Below are 20,405 nucleotides of genomic sequence, written 5' to 3'. Positions count from 1 at the left end.
CTAAAACGCATCATCTGCACAGCCACGTGCTCTACCTATAATCACAGGATATTGCACATTAGAATAGAAATGCTATTGTTAAGGGAGGCGGACTCGGACGTAAGTGACTTGGAACAAAGACTCAGCTTCTAAAATTACTTTTGAATCACTACTTGCATCTGTGACACTCTAGAAATCAACAGCAATAGTCAGTCTAGCCATGTCATGAGCCTGATTCTGCTCTGACACTCATGTGACTCAGGAGTAACTCTGATGAAGTCAGTGGAGTGACAGAGGAGGTGTAATAACAGTGTAAGTCAGACAAGGCATTTTACCTACAAATACCGCTTGGGACTGATCTACCTGTCACCTGCATCTGTGTGGCCCCATTGATTCAACCCATGATTTACATTGGAATAAATGAGAGAAGAACCATGATCCTGGAATCCACAGTAGCTTTGTCCATTCACAGACACTTTGTATCTACTCACAAGTTATATATCCATTTATCTTTATACAGATAAGCATAGTAGGTACTCCCAGGTATTGTGCCCAGTATTATCTTGGGTACACAACTCAGTCACAGGTACTCCCTAACACTCAGATGCTGCCTGTAACCACACACTAGAGCATAAATCCTCAGGTATTTTATACACCCTGTGGCTCCATGTTCTATGTTGTCTCAAGTACTCCATGCAGCCTTGGGCACTCTGAATGGCCTTAATTCAGCAAAGCACTTAAGCAGGTGCATGAATGTAACCACTTGCTTAAGTCCATCCCAGTTCAGCAAGGTGTTAATGCATGTGCGTAAGTCCCATCACAAGTCAATGGGGTTTGAGCATGTGGTTAAGTGCTTCACTCAGTCAGGGCGTATCCCCTCCCCACAATATCATTCCATGGGGGACACCTCGAACAAGTGATCAACTGTCAGAAAGGGCATCATAGGTCCAATCAGCTGTCTCTCCCTGCTGGGTCATTCTGCTGTTCAGGAATGATCCACATGCAGAGGTAGTGAGGGGGAAATAACCCACCTGAGTCCCCTGAGTGTACTTGAACCAGTTAGGTTCATCTGCGCTGCACTGGCTCTTAGACAGGCGAAGAAGGGGCATGCGGCTGGATGTGCTGGTGGTGCTTTGATGTTGGTGGTATAGTGTTTGGAGATGTCCATGTTTAGAAGTAGGAATGTGTGTGTTTATGGGGGGGGTGCGAGGTGTGCATTGGAATGGGTTGTGGTACTCTGGGGACCCATATGGGGCAAAGGGGAGCAGGGTGTGAGTATGAGTGGGTCTTTCATTACGGAGTGCGTGTCTCTTGGATTAGCTGATAGGGCCAGATCCTCGGCTGGTGTAAAGTGGTGTTGCTGAGGATGTGGCCCCTTGGATGAAGTGGTGTTGATTTACACCCTCTGAATTTCTGGCCTGTAGCATAGAGAAGGGCATTAAGGGGAAGATGGACGGGCAAAGAGGGCACTAGAGAAAGAGTCGTGGTTAGGGCACTCGCAGGACTTGGGAAACCCAGCTTGAATTTCCTGCTCTGCCACGTACTTCCCATGTGCCTTTGAGCAAGCCACTTAGCCTTCCTGTTCAGTTGCCCATCTATAAAATGGGGATAATAGCACTGCCCTGCCTCACAGCGGGGTTGTGAGAACACATACTTTAAAGACTGGGAGGCACTTAGCTGCTGTGAGGATGAGAGACATATAAACACTTCAGATAGCATGTGAATGAGGGAGAAGAGAGAATGAAATTGCAAATGAAGTGCTAGGAGAGTTGGAGGCAGGAAGGGGGCTAGCCTCAGAGCTTGAAAGCAGAAGATAAATCTAACCTGTTCCTGGATAGAGCATATGGTAGTGCGCTCGTACAGAACCGTCTGGACAGCATGTGAGGTGCTCAGAGAGCGCTCAGCTGGTGCAATGAACTGCTCCCCACAGGACCCACACTATCCCTGTAGGAGGTGGAGGGGTTTCCTGCTTGGTCTCCTCCCACTCCCTCTGTGTCTCGTTGTGCTGATCCCTGTGACACATGTGTTACAATGCTTTGCCGCCTTAAACAGCCAGCCCCAGTCACAAATCTCTGGGCACATTTGCTTGGCATGTCAGCCAGCCTCTTTTCTGCGCCCGTTACTCTTAGATTGGCATGAAGCAGGGTTCAGTGAGCAAAGTGTGTTGCACAAGATAGGGTTTCTGTGGTTTGGGTTTATTTTACTTTTTCTGTATGTCTGCAGCTGCTAGTTCTGAAACTACCAGCCCTGGAGCAGTTTATTAAAAGAAAGAAAGAAAGAAAAAGAAAAATCAGTGGGAGAGAGGGGAGGATTGGTGCAGGGGTCTGACCGAAGAAGAGAGACTGTTTTAAACTAACAGCAGCCACTACAAGTGTAAAAAACCCCAGCTGATATTTAGGTTTAGCTGAAATTGTAGCTGTAGGTGCACTCTGCACATGTATCTGTTGAGCAGCAGCACAGACACACTCAGCAGGACTCGTGCACAGGGCAGCACAAGTTCCTGAACATAATGAATCTGAAAAATCTATCTACGCTTGTAGAGAGCAGGGCCCCTTTGTGCCAGGTGCTGTAGATACACATAACGAGAGACAGTCCCTGCCCCTTCTGAGCATCCAATTGCAACAGACAAGACAAAAGCTGAACAAAAGGAGTGTTGTTATCCTAATTTTGCAGAGAGCAACTGTGGGACAAAGAGATGAATTGACTTGCCACAGGGGAGAGAGCAACGAATTGAGCTGGATCTCCTGAGTCCCAGTCTAGTGCCTTACCTTGTCTATTTACACTGTAAGCAATTTGGGGCAGGGACTTTCTTTTACTATGTGCATGTACAGTGCCTAGCACAGGCAGGCCCTGGTCTAGGTTGAGGTCTCAAGATACCAGCGTAACACAAATAATACAGAACAATAATAGTAAAGGACCACAAGAACTCCTTCCTGGAGTAAAGATTACACACAAGCACTCGGAAGAGCAGTTTTGTAACCTTTCGTCACCTCCATTAAAGAGAGGTAAATTCTTCTCTCAGATGCCCTGGCATAAATCCAGACCAACTCCACTGGCTTCAGTGGGAGCAAGATTAGGTTTATGGACTTCACTGGATTTACTCTGTACCCGTAAGAGAGTAGAATTCCACCCAGTGACTAATGACATTGCCCCGTTCCTATACAAATGCTAGGGACGTACACACAGATTTCCCATTACATCTAGGCTGGACTGAGTGTGTCCTGCAGAGCTCTGCAAAGCAGGCTGAGACCAGCCTCATCTTTAATACTGATGCACAGCAGAGAGAAACTACCTGTCCCCCGAGATTTAATCCAGAGGACTCGCTAGCTCCTTCCCGACAGAGGAGTATAGGCCTGGAGTTGCCATTTTTATGTTGGTGTTATGTTTTATAGCCCAAGAGAGAGAAACCCTAGACAGAGAAACCCTATACAGCCTTAATGGATTCATCTCTAGGAAGAGGAGTCCAGTCCCCATGGAACTTTTAGAGTCAGACCTTGTGCTCAATGAATCCCAATGGAAAAGTTTCCACTGAGTTCAGTCGGGCAAGATCAAATAGTCAGTCTTTGGCTGAGACAGCATCTAGTAACAACTGAGGTGGTGGGTTTATAAGGTAGATATCTGGCTCCTAGGAACCAAGATCACCAATTCTTTATTGCTCCTTTGCTAAGTGTCTAGCACAATTGGGCCCTGAGCCAATAATATAGAAATAAATAATCACAAATAATAATAATTAATAATAATACAGAATAAATAAAATATAACACAGACACCAACTAGACGTTAGACAACCACAACTTTGAGTCACTAAAAGAACCAGGTGAAGGTCACAGGCACACACACACACACACACACACGTACTAAATCTGCTTTAAAAAATCCATTTTCAATACTTCATTCTCGTTATTATACCATTTTCATGTTGGCCATTTTATGAGCCAGAAATTATATTGTTTCTGTAGGAAACCCTGTGATGCAGCCACATGTTTTCAATCAAATTAGCCCGTGGTATTCTGTTCTTATTGTGCAACTAAGATGCAGCATCACTGCAAGCAGACCTCAGTTCCAACTGCCACATTTATGGCCTGTTTCGAAGCCAACTGAAGTCAACCGAAAGACTCCCATTCGTCCCGTTTGATACTTCAGACGAGCCACGCGCTATTGTGATTTCAATGTGCTACAGTGTTGGTTTTTAAATTGCACCATGTCGTTTAGCAGAAATAAAAAGTATCAAAGGAGTGAAAAGAACAAGTATGGGTAATTAGCCCTGTAGCATTTCTAGGAATCGACACACAGAGCACTCAGAGGAAAATGTTTTGATTATGATGCAACGGTTATAACAGTCAGATCTTCAGACCATCCAGTTTATTTCTGTCCATATCTCCCTTTGTTAATTTATCTCTGTGTAATGATCAGGGAAGCACAAAGGTACAGACGAAATAGTGTATACACTATAGAAAGTCAGAACAAACACACAGACTTGATCTCCTGTTAGACTGTTGGGAGCTGAAGCTTGGGCCATATACCATTGCAGGTAATTTGGAATAAATATCTCAAGAGTTCATCTGTGATCTTGGTACCATGAGGGTTTAACAGTCACTGAGCTAAAACATTGAGAACAAATTCACACATGTGGTTATCTGGTAGTTAAGGCACTAGGCTGGGATTCAGGAGACATGGGTTCCATTTCTGGCTCTGACACAGACTTCTTGTGTGATACTGACAAGACACTTAATTTCTTGGTGTTTCGGCTCTCCATCTGTAAAACAGAGAGGATGGTTCTTCTCTTCAGGGAGGTGTCATGAAGGTAAATTCAGTCACATGCCTGGCACTCAGATACATGGGCTGGGATCTACAAAGGGGTGTAGGTCTTGAAATGCCGGGCACCCATGGTGCCTAGAAAAATCCCAGGAACACCACTTTGATCCACAAAACCTGAGTAAGGCCCCCAACATGATGGATGGGGAGAGATACGTGCCTTAAGCTGTGATCCACAAAGCCAGCACGCTAGGCAGGGAACTGCCAAAGCTAGCCAGTGGGAGATGCTGACCAGATTGGAGGTGTGCTAAGCCCTGCCCCTCCCTTTGAAATAGGTGCCTAAATCCGGGCTGCAGGGAAGCACCTAGCACTGCTAGTGATCCGTGAACAAGGGGAAGATGAATGCTGGGCTGTCTATGTTGCACGCTGACCTGCTAGGCTATGCGATGTTCTGATCTAGGACTCCCTCAATCTCTGCTGTTAAAAAATGAGATACTTCAATGTGAATTCTAGAGCAGGGGTCTCAAACTTCATTGCATCACAACCCCCTTCTGACAACAAAAATTACTACACGACCCCAAGAATGGGGACCGAAGCCTGAGCCCAAGCCCTGCCACCCCAGCGGGGGTGGATGGGGGGATGTGAGGATGAAACTAAAGTCTGAGGGCTTCATCCCCCTATGGGGGGACTGTAGCCAGAGTCCCACCACCCAGGGCTGGAGCCTTCAGGCTTCGGCTTCAGTACCAGGCAGTCGGGCTCAGGCATCAGCTTCAGCCCTGGGACTGAGCAAGTCTAACAGCAGCCCTGGTGACCCCATTACAACGTGGTCGTGACACACTTTGGGGTCCTGACCCACAGTTTGAGAATCGCTGTTCTATAGCCTAGTGGTTTGAGCACTCACAGAGGTGTAGATTCTGTTCTAATCCCTTTACTCTCTCTGGGACAAGGGAGACTTAAACCAGGTCTCCCACATGCTGGGTGAGTACCCTATCCACAAGGCTCAATAGTATAAGGAAGGTTCTCCCTGGCTGTTTTGTGTGAACTTGCCTGAGGGGCCCAATCTAGTAGGCATGCTCAGAGGTCACCTACCGGATTGGGCCCCTGTACACGACCTAGGCAGCCAAACACTTGTCTTTCCCTGTTTGTGAATCGCTCAGGGGCTTAGGCGTGAGACAGACACCCAGATGCCAATCATGAGGCAGTAGTGCACATGCTCAGATAGGAGACAGGCATCTGGGCACCGACAGTGAGGAAAAAACGTCACAGCCAAGTGAGTTTAGGCCCCTACAGGGTTTGGCAGCAGCCATGTGAGAATTTTGTGATTCAGTGTGGTTCCTAAAAAACAAGATTTAGGCACCTTAGCACCTTCTTGGATCCTGCCCTGTGGTACTTGAGCCACGTTCCTATAAAATGCTGAGCACTCTGGCCCTGATCCAGCAAAGCACTTAAACTCCGGCTTAACTTGAAGCCTGAGTGAGTCCAGTGGGGATAGGATCACATGCATGAATTTTGCCAGTGGGAGCAAAAGATCAGGGTCCCAATGTTGTCCCGATTTATCTGAGCACTTCTCCCTGCAGCGCTCAGAATCTGTAGCACCGTGACTCACAACAAAACGCAAAGCTCGTGCTAGATTCTTAGCACGCCTCAAAGGCACATGCACCCGTGTAAAGTTTTACTACTCACGAAGAGTCTCAGCCTTTCAGGACCAATTTACAGACAGAAATCAAGGTGCTTTCCGGTGGTGTGTATATTTCACTCTAATTTCTGACCAAGTGATTTTTCACTGGGCTAGTGATAAGCCTAGTGAAAGGACTAGTGGTAAAAGTAGCAAAGAGTCCTGTGGCACCTTATAGACTAACAGACATTTTGGAGCATCATACTCCAAAACGTCTGTTAGTCTATAAGGTGCCACAGGACTCTTTGCTGCTTTTGCAGATCCAGATTAACACGGCTACCCTTCTGATTAGTGGTAAGCCATCCTTTCACAACTGTGCTACGGGATGCTGCAGGACTGGGGGAGCCTCCATGGGCCCTTTGACCATTAATCCTATGGTGGAGGATTGGCTTAAAATGTACTGGGTGATACTTTACTGTGATATTCTAATGAGTGGGGTACTGGTGTGGGTTTCAAGACACCTGGGTTCTATTCCCAGCTTTGACAGTGACCTTGGACAAATCACCTCCTGACTCTGTTTTCTCTCCCACCCATTGTCTTCTTTGTCTATTTAAATTGTTAAGTCTCCGGGACACTTTTTTTGCTGTGTGTACAAGTAGCACAATGGGGCCCTGATCTTGGTTGAGGCCTCTAGGGGCAACGATAGTCTTATTAATTATTGGTATGACTAATAACTTCGGATTTCAGTTCTAAGCAGACCCTAGAAGCTAAACTGCAACGCGACCAATAGGGTTTCACAGAAGTGAATATGGCTCTACAGAGACTATATTAAAAATATGCAGGATGTAATAGAAATGCTAACCTACCACTACGAAATTATCTTGGATGGTCCAAAAAATTAAAAAAAAAAAAAAGACCGAAAATGCTCATTTTCTATGAAATAACACATAATGGGAGAAAAACTCAACCAAACACTCTGGAACCTGCAAGAGGTTTGGTTCATATTTGGTTCTAGCAATGAGCAGGGGCTGAGTAGGTTTGATCTGGGGTTCAGAGTTGGGGGGAGGCAATGTTATTCACCCCTCCCCAGGGGTTAAATTAGAACATCTCTCCGTCCTCTCTCTGACTGGGGGAGCAATGGTTCCTCACTAGGGTCACCAGATAGCAAGTGAGAAAAACTGGGACACTTGTTTTTTGGGGGGGGATGTTGCCTGTATAAGACAAAGCCCCTAATATTGGGATGTCCGATCACTCTATCCTTCACTGGTCTCTTCTCCTTAGCTGGTGTGGCGAGAGTACTCCCTCTGTTTCAGTCTATTTTTACCACCGCTCATCGCCGCCCTCCCATGTAAAATCACGCACTACATACATTAAAAACCCACACATTAGAAACAAGGCAAGACCAAGGACCTTTTTATCTAGTTCCACATTCTCCTGGCCTCTGAATTTTGGTGGTTTGGCTGACATGACCCCTGGATCTGAACCACCCCTTTCTGAAGGCTTGATTGCTTTTGCAAGACCCAAATCAAAACTACCCTAGTTTGCTCTGTGACAGAGATAGGATGAAAGTGGGACCTTTTTTCTAAACCCTGCTGAACTTTAGTGGTTTGGAATAAATGGAGCCTGGACCACAACTATCTTTCCTTCTGAAAAGGCCTGTCTCTGCCTGACTGCTTCTATTTCTCTTTCTTACACACACAGAGCTTTCTGGTACTGCAACGGAAAGCTGCCATTCCAGCACGGTTTCCTCTCACAACTCTTTTAAATGTCTGAATGCTAAAGAGCCTGATCTTGCTGGACTCAGAGCACACACAAAATCATATTGAGCTCAGTAGGAATTGCGGATGAGCAGTGCCGCATAATTGTGTCTCTTTATAATGGAATGTCAGTCTCAAATTGCCATGAACGTAGGATTATTATAAGGACTAGCAAGCCAGAGCCCATTTGTGAGGTTCACAAACACAAAATACCCAGCGTAGCTCAGCAGAGCAATACATATTGCAGTAAGGGGTTGCAGCATCTTGGGAAAAGTAGTTCTTACCCGTAGACGACAGAGTGGCAGGCCACGTGCAGTACAAAATGACTTTGCCTTTGCAGCACCTGTCACACACACACTGTATCCTTAAGTGCTTTGCAGGACTGGAATATTATCACAGAGTTAAATAGCAGCAAGTTAGAAGAATGAAAAATAAGAGGCAAGGGAGAAAATCTGAGTTTGCAAAGTACTTTTTAACATCAGCTCATTCCTGCTAGGAATAGAGGCATTGTCAGTCAGAGCATGTGCACACAGTTATGCTGCTTTACCCAGCATGTGTATGGCCATTCAGGGGACATTTCTGCCAGCAGCTAGAAATTGGAACCATGGCCAAAATATCTAGCTACAGGTTCAAATACCAACAGATATCTTCATGCTTCCAAGGTTGATAAACTGAGTTACATGCCATCTATTTTGTGTATGTTTTTTTATGACACCTTCACAACTGATTGTCTACCTAGTTTCCCTGGACAGACCCCATCTCTTTATTCGATAGAATAAGGAAATCTTGGCCAAAATGTCCCTTCCCCATCCTGATGTTAGAGTGGTTTGTCTGCCTCGCTGCTGCCCAGAGGAGGCTGCATTTCAATAGCAAACTGATTCTTGTCAGTGACGCAAAACACTATTAAATATGAAGAGGGCTCTAGCACACTGGGCAAGATGGCTCAGAATGCATGCAGAGAAAAAGATGAATGTTCAATGTCAACGGTATGTGAAATCCCGAGGAGATTTGGAACAGGAGCAGCTGAGGAGTTATAGTTTCCTTTGTTCTGTTAAAAGGAAAAAGGAAATACATCAGGAAACCAGACTGTGGAGCACAGGAAGTCTCACTTGGGCTGATAAAAGGAACTGATGTGAAGTAGGTTCAGATGCAGTTATAAGTCAATCAAGCTTGGAACAACAAGAAGAGCTATTCAGATGAAACCAGAGAGCCAAACTGTGTTTCTTGCTGTAAAAACTGACCATTTCACTTTTTGTTAACCCCTTGCTTTGCCTCTTTTCATGCATATATAAAAAAAAATCCACTACAAACTGGCTTCAATAAGAATTAATCCTCTTTTCAATGCAAATGAAATCAGTTTCCACTTCTCATCACACCTTACACCGAGACCCATATACCCCACTTGAGTATCTTATTTTTGCTCATCAGTTAGCTTAGAATACTGTACTTTTGCTAATTTCCCTCCTTCCCTTTGCAAATCAAAACCAGTGTTGGCGAGGAAGGGCCGTTTTTGCTGGGTGAGAAATCAGCAAATGACTAACAAAAGGATCTCCTGTCTATTCCATTATTCTTACTGCATCAGTGTGATTGACAGGCTGAGGGTCTGATTCCTGGAGATGCAGCTTCAAATTTGACCTGGGATCTAGCCATTCTTTATGGTCCTGAACATGATGTCAGTTGGACTCCACATCTTTGGCACCAAGTCCGATATTTCTTAGGGGGCTAATTCCAGTTCCCCCTCCTGTGGCAGAGACCCCGTTCCAGCCCTGCTCATCTTGTGTCCCCTCTCCCCCTCAGGGACCCCAGGTCTCCCTCAGCCAGGGGAGTCTCCCTTCTCTCTTATCCACTCAGTGCATGAATGGTGCCATCAAGAGTCAACTTTTTGATGCTCTCCTCTGTGCTCTGTTGCACAGGAACAGACTTTCCATGTGCCGTGTCACAACTGCATTTGGCCCAGCTGCCCCTCCATACGGACGGGGGGAGACAGCTAAGTCAAATTTCAGAGGCAATGTGATCACGCAGCCAGAGGGATACGCCACATGGCTCTGGTAGCCCAGGACTAAAACTTAAAAACTACTGCTACTCAGGACTACTGTCCCTTCTTCCCTCTCAGCTCCATGGTCTACTGAGCTTTGAGGAAGTGTGAAAACCTTGCCTCCCTCTTAGCTCCCTCTAACTGGCCCCACTTCCCCACATGGTAGATCTCGGTGCATGATCAAGGCCTGTGTATGTAAACCAGTTGGCCTAGTGTTGTGCATTATGTTTTCCACAGGACGGTGTGTCCTGCTGGACTGCTGAGCTGAAGTTTAGGAAGTTTAGGAAGAATGAAGCAGGAAAGGACAGAAAGCTTGGTATCCATGGGGGGCCAAGGAAGCGCTATTTCCTTACTGCACTGTAAATAAAACTCCTTCCCTTTTCCCAGGTGATTGGAAGTGTGTTCGATACCATTACTGAGATAAAGGCAGAGCTGAGATTTTAAAAGAGGATGAGGTGGATTTAGCCGTGTCACTCCTATTCATTTCACTGGGAGTTGTGCAGCTATGTCCCCTAGCTGGCTTTGCAAATCCCAGCCAGACTGTTCCTATATGGGGGCCTGAAGTTAGGTATGTAAAACCGTATTTGGGCACCTAAATAAGGCCCTGATTTTCAAAGGAGCTGGGCATTCACTGAGATCAGTGGGAGCTGTAGACATTCAGTCAGCACCTTTGCAATCCAGGCTGCTTATTTAGGTGCACTCAGCTGCCTAACTTTAGACCCATGCATTTAAACATGTTGGCCTAGCTGAACTCTGTATATTCAAATACAGTGTCTCATTTAACTGGATATTTTATGGGCCTGAGCCCATGACTGTATCAACATCCCCACTGATTACAAGGCTAGTGGCCTCTTAAGAAACAAGAAGACAATCAGGATGCCTCTCCAATTAACCTATGATGCGGATATTTTGTCTGTTTAAGCCCTTGTGCCTGAGTTGAAGGAAAATCCCCTTGGGGTTAAGTCCTTGTTGCTTCCATGCAAGAGGCGGGCTTTTCAACTGCTGTTACTGGCTGGGCAGATGCACATAAGTAATTATGTGGCCGTGGGTAAAGAGTGGGAGAGAGAAAATAGGCTGCTGTTGCATCACCATTTTAAAGGCATTGATATTGTGAACATTGCATGCCAGACTCTACATTGCCCTCTACCTCATGTTGTCATTTATACTAGTGCACAAATGAGCGTGAAAGACTCTTAAATCAGAATGGTAACAATTCACATGGACTTTGCACTCCCCTTGCACCTGTGTCAGTAATGACGCAAGGTGCAGGGTAGCAGAGAACTAGGCCCACAGTTTAATGTCACTTTCTGCCGGTTCTGGAAATGGTTCATTTGCATGTTGCTATTCTAAGCTGTATTTTCAGAAAACAGCATGTACATTTGCACCCACCGTTTTGGGTCAGTCAATATTTGCTTACTAGGAAATCCCTACCACCCATTTCCCTCAAACAGCAGCCATGCACACACATCAGGACCCAGTATGCACACTCAAATTTAGGTCTTTGTTCATGCCAATGTTATATATCCCAATCTTCACCCCCTATATATATACATACACAGAGACACAAGGTATAGCTGGAATAATGGATCACAACAGCCCTCCACCTTTTTGGGACATTTGGATTCAGACCTGGTTTGTTGAACTAAATGTATAAATCAGGCCCATTTCACAGAAGCAGGCACAGATGCACATTCACATGCTCACCCACACAAATACTAGCACTATGCTACTGCCATGTTAGGTGTCGAACAAAACCACAAATGCCTGGAAATTGGAGGTTAAGTCTCCCGTGGGTCCTTTAACTCTCCAGCTCATGCGCATGTGAGATTGGACATAGAGTCTTTCATTACCTGGTCACAAAAGACTGAGCAAGATGACATACATTTATTTTACAACTGCAAGTCAACCTTGTGGAGTTATAGAAGTACTTTACTCGTTAACATTATAAGTGGAGATTTGTATCAAGATGCTCCATGACATAAAGTTGTATTTTATACACTCAGGGCCTGATCCTGAAGAGAAAACGTGAATTCAAATCAAGGGGAGGCCTTGAATAAGAATCGCAAGAGGAGACGATAATGCATTAAATTATGGCTTCTGTCTAATTGCCACAAGGATCAGTATCTCATCAGCTTGTCATGCCATTTCAAATCTCTCCAGGAAACGTAACCTTCCCCCTTGCTCTTCTCTTCTTGCTTTTGGTCCCCTTAACATTTTAATGAATCAATTCTACTCTGATTTGCTGACTCGCCTCTGGGTTGCTCCTTAAATACACATGTTGCACAGGAGGATTAGGAGCAGGAGTGGCACCAGGGTTTTTGTTGCCATAGGCGACCGCCTAGGTCACCTAAATGGAAGTGCCGGCCCTGATTAGGAGCCCTTGTCTGTGTCTTCCCCCTTCCTATCAAGAGTAATGGAACATTTTAAATAAATAAATAAAAGTATGAAACCCTCAAGATGTGCCAGTTACCAAGCAAAGTGTCCACTTCCTCTTAGCGTGAACGCCACAGCAGTGCAGCACCTCAGGGTGAAACGCCGCTGGCCCAAAGCCTAAGCGGTTGGGTTGCATGGTGGTTAAAAGCTGGGAATGAGGAAGGGAAATGTGCCACAGCAGCAGAGCCTCCCACTCCAGGCAAGGCAACGTACAGACTGCAGCAATGGGCACAATCCTAGAGCTGTTAGTGCAGGGGGTCAGAATCACTGGCTTCCTGTCAGCCCTGATTCTAGCCTTCCCCTGTCAGCCTCTTCACTGTCTCCTCTTCAGAGCAGCATGGCTGTCATGGAGACCCTCCTCCCTGGTGCCGAGGGAGTGCAGAGTGGCCAACACGCCAAGGGTAGTATAACCCTTACTGTAGCAGCCTTCACCATCCCTCTCCAGAGTTTATTAATGGACATGTTCAGCTTTTCTAATCTGAATATTTTACGTGCTAATTATCTGGGGCCTGCTCTTGCATGCAACCCACTGAAGTCATTGACAAAAATTTCCTTTGGCTTCCATGGAAGCAGAATCAAAACCTTGGTTTAAATACCTAGAGTAGAGAGTGCACTGGTTTGAGGCATGATCCTGCAGTCCTTACTCAGGCAGAAATTCCATTGATCAAGTCATGCACCTGGGTACAGGTCTCTTCGGGGAAATGACCCAGTAAAATAAGTCATAGTGTTAAAATATCCCTGTCTAGGAAGGGGCTACTAAGAATATTCTGTAATAACATTTAACTTTTTAAATAACTTTTAATAACTTTCTGTAATAACCTTTTTGATCATCCATTGAAAGACTACATTGCAGTTCAAGCAGATGTTTCACCTGAATAAGGACTGCAGGATCAGGGGTCTAAGAACATATGTCTTGCAAATGTCATGTGTTTGAAGTCCAAGCTGTTTTTTAATTATCACACAGAAAGACACCCTGAGCGATGAATGCGTGTGTGTGTGTCAGCTATTTTCTCCACCTGCAAATTAACGCTTTTGTATGTAGAGTCAAAAGTCTTCTTGCCAGAAAAGGTTAAAGCCAGGGAGTTTTAAAATGGCCAGACAGATTTTTAACCCAAGTTTCTCAAAAAGAAACACGTTCCTGGTCTGAGGCCCTGTGGGCCAGGTTTCAGAGCGAGTATGAACACCTCCGGTTTACGAGTGGCAAGAAAAAGTGATTGCAATAGAAATCCCACCACACCCTTGGCTCAGCAGCACCAACACATGAGATGCACACACTTGTATAGAGGAGAAAAAGAGGCAGATGGTTGTCATTGCTCATTTGAGTGATGTGGGCTTTTCACTGTATGCCCTTTAAATGGTCTAAGTCTTTCCTATGTCTGCTAAAGTGCTGCACACTGAGTTTTTTGCAGCAGGGGAGTGACAGTCACCCAAACATGCTTTTTAGTAACAACTGGCCTTTGCCAGGTGAACGTACACCACTGTGCACAACAGAAGAACACGCTCATGTCTTGTCTACACACTAACTAGAAGTGAAACAGCTAATTTGGTTTTAATTCGCATCTTTAGTTATTTTGGTGGAAGTTTGTGTGGAACACATTTCAGAAGAAAAATTTCCCATTTTAATTTAATGTAAGGGGATAAAAAAAATCAACTTCAGCTAACTCAGAATAGGACACTCTTAATCCAAAATAAGACCGTGCGCACGCAAATTTGTATTGAAGTAACTAAAGGTGTGAATTAAAACTGGTTTATTTAGCTGGAACAAGTTGGAGAGAGTACATCCAATTCATTTTCTCCCAGCCATCTTCTGCCATTGCCATTTACAGAACACGAACACAACTGAAGTCAATTAAGATAAAAGATTTACACGACTTCATCCTCTGGCATGTTTGACTGCCCACTCAGTACAAGACATAGTGTTATTCTGGATATCATCTTTCATACCAGGCCTCTCCAAAATCCCTTCCAGAGTTAGACACTAATATGATTCCCTGGAGAATGTGGTATATGTTTGGGTTTGTCTCCCTAATAATGGATGGGGTTTTTGAAGAGACAAACATTTATAAAGACCCCCAGAAATTTCTGGGGTACAGAAATAATACACAAGGCAGTATAGGTTGTGTTTATAAAGCTCTCCTTGCGCTCAACTGATCCTGAGGTTGCTCTGTGCATGACATTCCAGGCATGCTATGCTAGAGCAGCCTAAGCAAGCCACATCGTCCCTCTCCCATTGCCCTTCACCTGTATCCCTAGGGAGCTAATGGAGCAGCTTTCAACCACAAATCTCATAACACTTTACCAAAGCGGGTAAGTGTTATCCCCACTTTATAGACTGGGTAAGTGAGGCACAGGAAGGCAGGCCAGGCAATGCCTTGGGGTAGAACTCTTGAATCCTAATATTTTAGTTCAAACAATAGGGCTTCTTTAAACAGGGTATTACTGATTTCAGACTAGAAGGAAATAGGCCATTGGTTATAATAGAAGACCCTGAGGCCGGTCCAGTGGTTAGAACGGAGCCTAGGACTTAGGAGACCTCCATCCAAGTGCCTGTTCTCATGCAGATTCCCAGTGTGACTTGAGCAAGTCAGTGTGTGTCAGTACCACAGCTGTAAACTGGGAATAAAAATAACGCCTCTCCACCTCACAGGGATGCTATGAGATGCAAAGGTAGTGGGGCGATGGGAACCATATAAATATCTTCCATAGAGAGACACTGACTGGGGTTGTCCTCTCTGTAGGACTGAAGAGAAAAGAGTTGGACTACTCTAGCCATGTCTCCAGTGTTTTGACTTTCAGTCGTCCCCCTCCACCTATCATTCCTCCTTTCCTCCCTACTCCCTTTCATCTCTGTCCTCCCCCCACCCTTCCTTTCAGGCAGTGGTTCTCAGCCTGGTGTTTAGAGCCCACTGAAGGGCCATGAGCTGGTTTCAGGGGATCTGCCAAGCAGGGCCGGTGTTAGATTTGCAGGGGCCCAGGGCAGAAAGACAAAGCATGGGGCTGAAGCCCTGGCCCCGAGCCCCGCCACCAGGGGCTGATGCCAAAGCTGGCGCAACTAAGCTTTGTGGGGCCCCCTATGATGTGGGGCCCAGGCACTGCCCTGCTTGCCACCCTCTAACGCTCGCCCTGGCTTTTATATACAGAAAAACAGTTGTTTTGCAACAGGCGGGGGTGGAGTTTTTATAGCATGTGATAGGAGAGGGGCTCAGAAAGAAAAAGATAGAGAACCCGGCTGTGGGGGGGACTCTTCCAAACTTTACACTTGTTCCAATCTGTAACCTAATGGAGAAGTTTCAGTTCCTGCCAGTTTGCAGCTTCTTTTCCCCCAGGTCAGCAAAAAATTCAGACCTCAGAGATCAACACCCCACCCATGCGATAGGCATCTTTCGAAATCCTCCAACCCAAACACACCCACAGCGTCTCTCGCTTCAAGTCGGGTCTGCTGCAACTGCTTCTGCGCTGCAGAGCGAAATTAAAAAAAAAAACGCTCAGAGAGAGGATCACAAATTTGCACAAGTCCCTTTGCAGCAGAGCTGGGGGGCAGGATGCAACCCGGCTTGCAATAATAGCTGCTATGTGTGGGCCTGATCCTGTCTCACAAGGGAGTAAGGACTGACCTTTCACAGCATATTGCAATGGCCATGGCTTAGAAAAGCATAGGAAGATTTCAGTAGTAGCCTTTTTGCCACGAGAGAGAACGGTTTCTGGTACACCCACCCTCGACGAGAACGGCGAGGGGAATAGGCAGCCGGCCACCCTCCGAGCGCAGCGTTTCAACCAGGCCTGGCCAAGAGCGGGGAAATCAGACCTGCTGACGTCTAACCATGTGAGGGGACATCTGGGGCGAGCCTGGGAGCCTGATGCCCTGCGCCGGCCCCAGGCACTTTTAGTTTGTGCTGAAAATTAGACGTTTTTTTCTGTCCCCCTCCCCCTTGCGCTTCTGAATCCAAAGTTCAACCCAACTGAGCGCAAAGACCGGGTGCGTCTCCTCCCTGAGTGCGCAAGTGGCGCTGGGGAGAAAACTGTCATTGCTTCTGACTGCGCAAGGGTGACTTGCTTCTCAAACCAGCGGGCAGGCCAAGGAGGGACTGAGACCTCCTCCCGAGAGCGCGGCGCTGGCTCCGCATCGCCCAGCCACATCGCCAGCTACCCGGGGTCCACGCACACGCAGCCCCTTCCTGCAGGCGTGGGCTTTTTCCTGCAGCGATCTGACAGCCCCCTCCGCTCCCAGGGGGGAGCCCGCCTTTCCTAGCCGGGGCAAATGCCCCGAAATAAACGGATCGCAAGTCAGATAAACCCCCACCCACCCAGGTACACACACCCCGCCGCCTCCGCGCCTTGTCCCAGCCGTGCGCACTGTGGCCGGGGACACCCGCTGCGCGCTGGCAGGCCAATATCCTCCCAACCGCGACCTCCCGCAGCCCCAGGAAGGGGAAGACAAGGAAAGCGTGAAAGGGGGAGGCTGGCTGAAGGAGGAGAAACGGGCCAACTCTTCCTGGGATCAATGCTTGAACAAGATCCAACTCCCCTCTCCTTCCCCCGTCCCTCCCCCAAACGCACACCGCTCCAAAACGCAGCCCTCCCCCACACCCTCCTGGAGTGGGGGCTGTCTCCTCCCCACAACCGCCCCCTCTGATTCCCCCCCTCACCCCCCGATATTCCTCTTACTTTAATAGTTCCGTCCATCGAGAATAATCTCTAGCCGATTCCACCAATATTCCACACATTGACCCGGTTTAGCCTGGAACCGAAGCCCCCTGAAGTTCTTATCTTCCTTCCTCTCGCGCTGGCTTTTCTTCTCCCCCCCTTCCAATGATTTTATGTTCCTTTCTTTCGCTCGCTCGCTCTTTTTTACTTTTGGTTGGTGCAGTGGAGCGAAAAAGAGACAGTTAACCGGATGAAACTTTTTTTTCTGCTAATTTTGGGAAGTGAAGTCACTTGAGGAGGAAACATTCTGTCTCCCCGCTGGTCCTGCCTTCTCGATTAAAATATATCTGTATTTTACATCCAGGATATTTGCTCCATTCAGATAAGAGAGGGGCAGAACAATAGCGGTTTCTTTGGGGGTAGCTCTTGTTCGCTAGCCTAGTGGAGCTCCGCTTCACAGCACGGGCTGCATTACCACGCACTGAGTGTCATCATAAAGTTTAGTGTAACATGTACGTACGTGTGTGTGTGTGTGCGTGTGTGTGAAGCCAAGTAGCCTGAGTCACTGAATTTCCATCTCTTCCCACAGATTTTTTTATTAATGCTTTTTCCAGTCAAAGGCAAAATTAAGGGGGGGGGGGGGGGGGGAAGACTGTAAATATAATTCATTCTGGGGCACACAGGAAAAGATTACCGATTTAAATGGTTTATTTAGAACAGGCTCCTGTCCCTCTCCTGCAGTCCTTACTCGGGCAAGAATTCCAGTGAGTTTGGCCTGAGGGAGGAAGGCTAGCTTAGGTGCTAGCTATAATCAGAAAATAGCGGTGAGTATAATGCAGGGCAGGCAACTCCCTTCAGTGTAAGCATGTCAAGTGCCTTCTCCCATTCAGATACAATTTGTGGTGCCTTTCCAAGCAAGGGAACTAGAGGTTCCCTGTAGTTTTGAAAGGAACATTATTTTTAGAAAACATTTATTTTTGCATTGCTTTCTCACCCCTTTAGAAGAAAAAGTCCCGTGAAAGCTTCCACTACGTCGAAGTAAGCATATTGTGCTTTAAAAAAAGGGGGGGGCATTTAAAATAGTGCATTACAGTAAGATGGGTTCAATTATTCAACTGTATCTATATTTAAAGCCATTTCATTTCCCCCATCAGTATTAACATTTGAAATATTGATTGAACCTCGGGGTCTGGTCCAAAGCCTCGTGGAGTCAAAGTGGGACTGCCCGTTTCATTGCAATGGGCTTTGGATCAGGGCCCCAGTCCATTTGCTCCGCTATCTCCGGCGAAAAAGCCACGGATCACTAGTTTACTAACCGGAAAGTGACGAAAATAATAACAGCAAATACCATTCCAGGCTTATCCCAAGTACCCCTCTGCCTCCCGGCTGTGGCAAATTGGGTGCTACTTTCATGGGGGGTGGGGGGCGGGGGCGGAGGACACATTCCTCAATCCTTCTTCTGGAACTAAAAAGTAGACAACAGATGCAACATTTCATCCAACTAGAGCGATAGAACATTGATCTCAAAGAAAAGGCCATTTATTTCCTCTCCTAAATAGTCCATCCAAACAAACAAACCAAGCTTTTGAAAAGCTCTCTCAACAATCAAGGTAAAAGAGACAAACGCTCCTTTCTACCCTCCTCTCCCCTCCAAAAAAAAAACAACAACAACAAACAAACAAGCAAAACCATCTAGCAACAGGATCATGCAACATGTCTGGCATCTTTTTATTCCCCAATTCTGCAATGCAAACTGCTGTAGCCCCAGGAGAATCCAAAAGATAAAGCCAGTAATCCAGGGAGGTGGAACCAAGAAATCCATTTCAAGGTAGGACACTTCCGTGAGCCCTTTCAACATCATATTCCCTTTATAGAATTGGTTACCTTATCCAGTGCAGTTGCGTCCAGTCTTTTGCTTTCCCCCTGATTTTTAATCCAACCACAGGAAAAAAAAATTCACACCTCTATCCACATTAATGTGCACCCCCCAAAATAACAAAATGACCCTCGTGTTTCTAGTCAGCTGCAGCAGAGGCGCCTTATTAATACTTTATTTCTCCAAGAGCAAAGCTGGCAGCACAGCAGACCCCTCTTGCCCCTCCCTCTAACCCCCTGCGAAATTAGCCTCATCAATTCAGCTACAATTTTCAGTGCAGAGGCAGAGACGGGGACTGAACGTGATCAGACCTGGAGCTTTTGGGCTTGCTGTTTGCTAGCGACTGTGGCCGTCTCCAGCCAGGAGGGAAAGGGGTGGGGGTCGGCTGGAGAGGGGACCGACCGACCGCCTTCCCTCTCCCCTCCAACCCCCCCTCCTGTCTGCTTTACAATCCAGGGGTCTGCAGTGGTGTCCCCTGAGAGCAGCACATCTGGATACAGCTAGCGAGGTCAGGTCCCCCTGTGCCTAAGGCCACAAGAACTGGAGTTCAATTAAAAGAAATCACGGTTAACCCTTTGCTTCCCTCATCCTCCATTTCATTCTTTTCTCTCCACCCCCCCCCCCCCGCCCTCTAATTAAACACCAAAACCTCTTTCCTCCACTTCCCCTTCAGTATCACCAAATGGGAGCCGCTAGCTCCAGAAAAGTAAGAGGTTAAGGAGAAGAATGAAACGCATCCTCCCAAAGCCCAAATTATTTCCTTTCTGGGCAACATTAATACCAACCTCCAAACAGTAACGGTGGGGGTACGGTCAGACAGAGGATTTATACCCCCTAAAGGGCGCTAGAAAGTGCCTATGTCACCCAAAGACCAAGGAAAAGGCGCTTGGGTCTTTAAACTGAACTATAGACTCCTCTCTTTGATGGGTTACAGGCTGGAGAGAAAGGATGATTCTGAAGAACTGCAGTGAAATGAAAATCATCTGAAATGTACAAAATATATTAAAAACAATCGGAAATTTACAAACACTGATTCCTGGTCATAGTGACATCTCCAAGGTGACAAGATATAGCAAATAAACGTACGCACACTTTAAAATCATTTTGGATCCCAATTTCTCCACAGATGTAAGAATATAGACAGTGATCTCTCTCTCTCTCTCTCTTTCTCTCTCTCTCTCTCTCTCTCTCTCACACACACACACACACTTTAGAGATGTTTTTTGGTTCTCAGTACCTCAGTATTTAACCGCAAAAAACCTGAAATATGATACCACAGCTATTTCCTTAGAAGTGACTTGAAAATTAGTC

At 46.4% G+C, this 20,405-nt stretch overlaps 1 protein-coding gene across 3 annotated transcripts in view; it reads right to left on the bottom strand.

Moving 5' to 3' along the window:
• The window catches only part of FLI1 (Fli-1 proto-oncogene, ETS transcription factor), a 116,424-nt gene that overhangs the window by 84,658 nt on the left and 11,361 nt on the right, over nucleotides 1–20,405 (bottom strand). Inside the window, exon 1 of one of the 3 annotated variants that reach the window (XM_032772005.2) lies at nucleotides 17,240–17,734. The exons of the other annotated variants lie outside the window; for them this stretch is intronic. Coding sequence (XP_032627896.1) covers nucleotides 17,240–17,257 — 18 coding nt within the window. The 5' untranslated portion in view covers nucleotides 17,258–17,734. Of the gene's footprint in view, nucleotides 1–17,239; nucleotides 17,735–20,405 lie in introns of those variants that run through there. 3 annotated transcript variants of the gene reach the window in all.

This window comes from Chelonoidis abingdonii, chromosome 18, assembly GCF_003597395.2.
Source record: "Chelonoidis abingdonii isolate Lonesome George chromosome 18, CheloAbing_2.0, whole genome shotgun sequence".
In the NCBI taxonomy this organism is placed as follows: Eukaryota; Metazoa; Chordata; order Testudines; family Testudinidae; genus Chelonoidis; species Chelonoidis abingdonii.
Note: the sequence above shows the minus strand (reverse complement) of the source record. Positions and strands in the feature narration are given on the sequence as shown.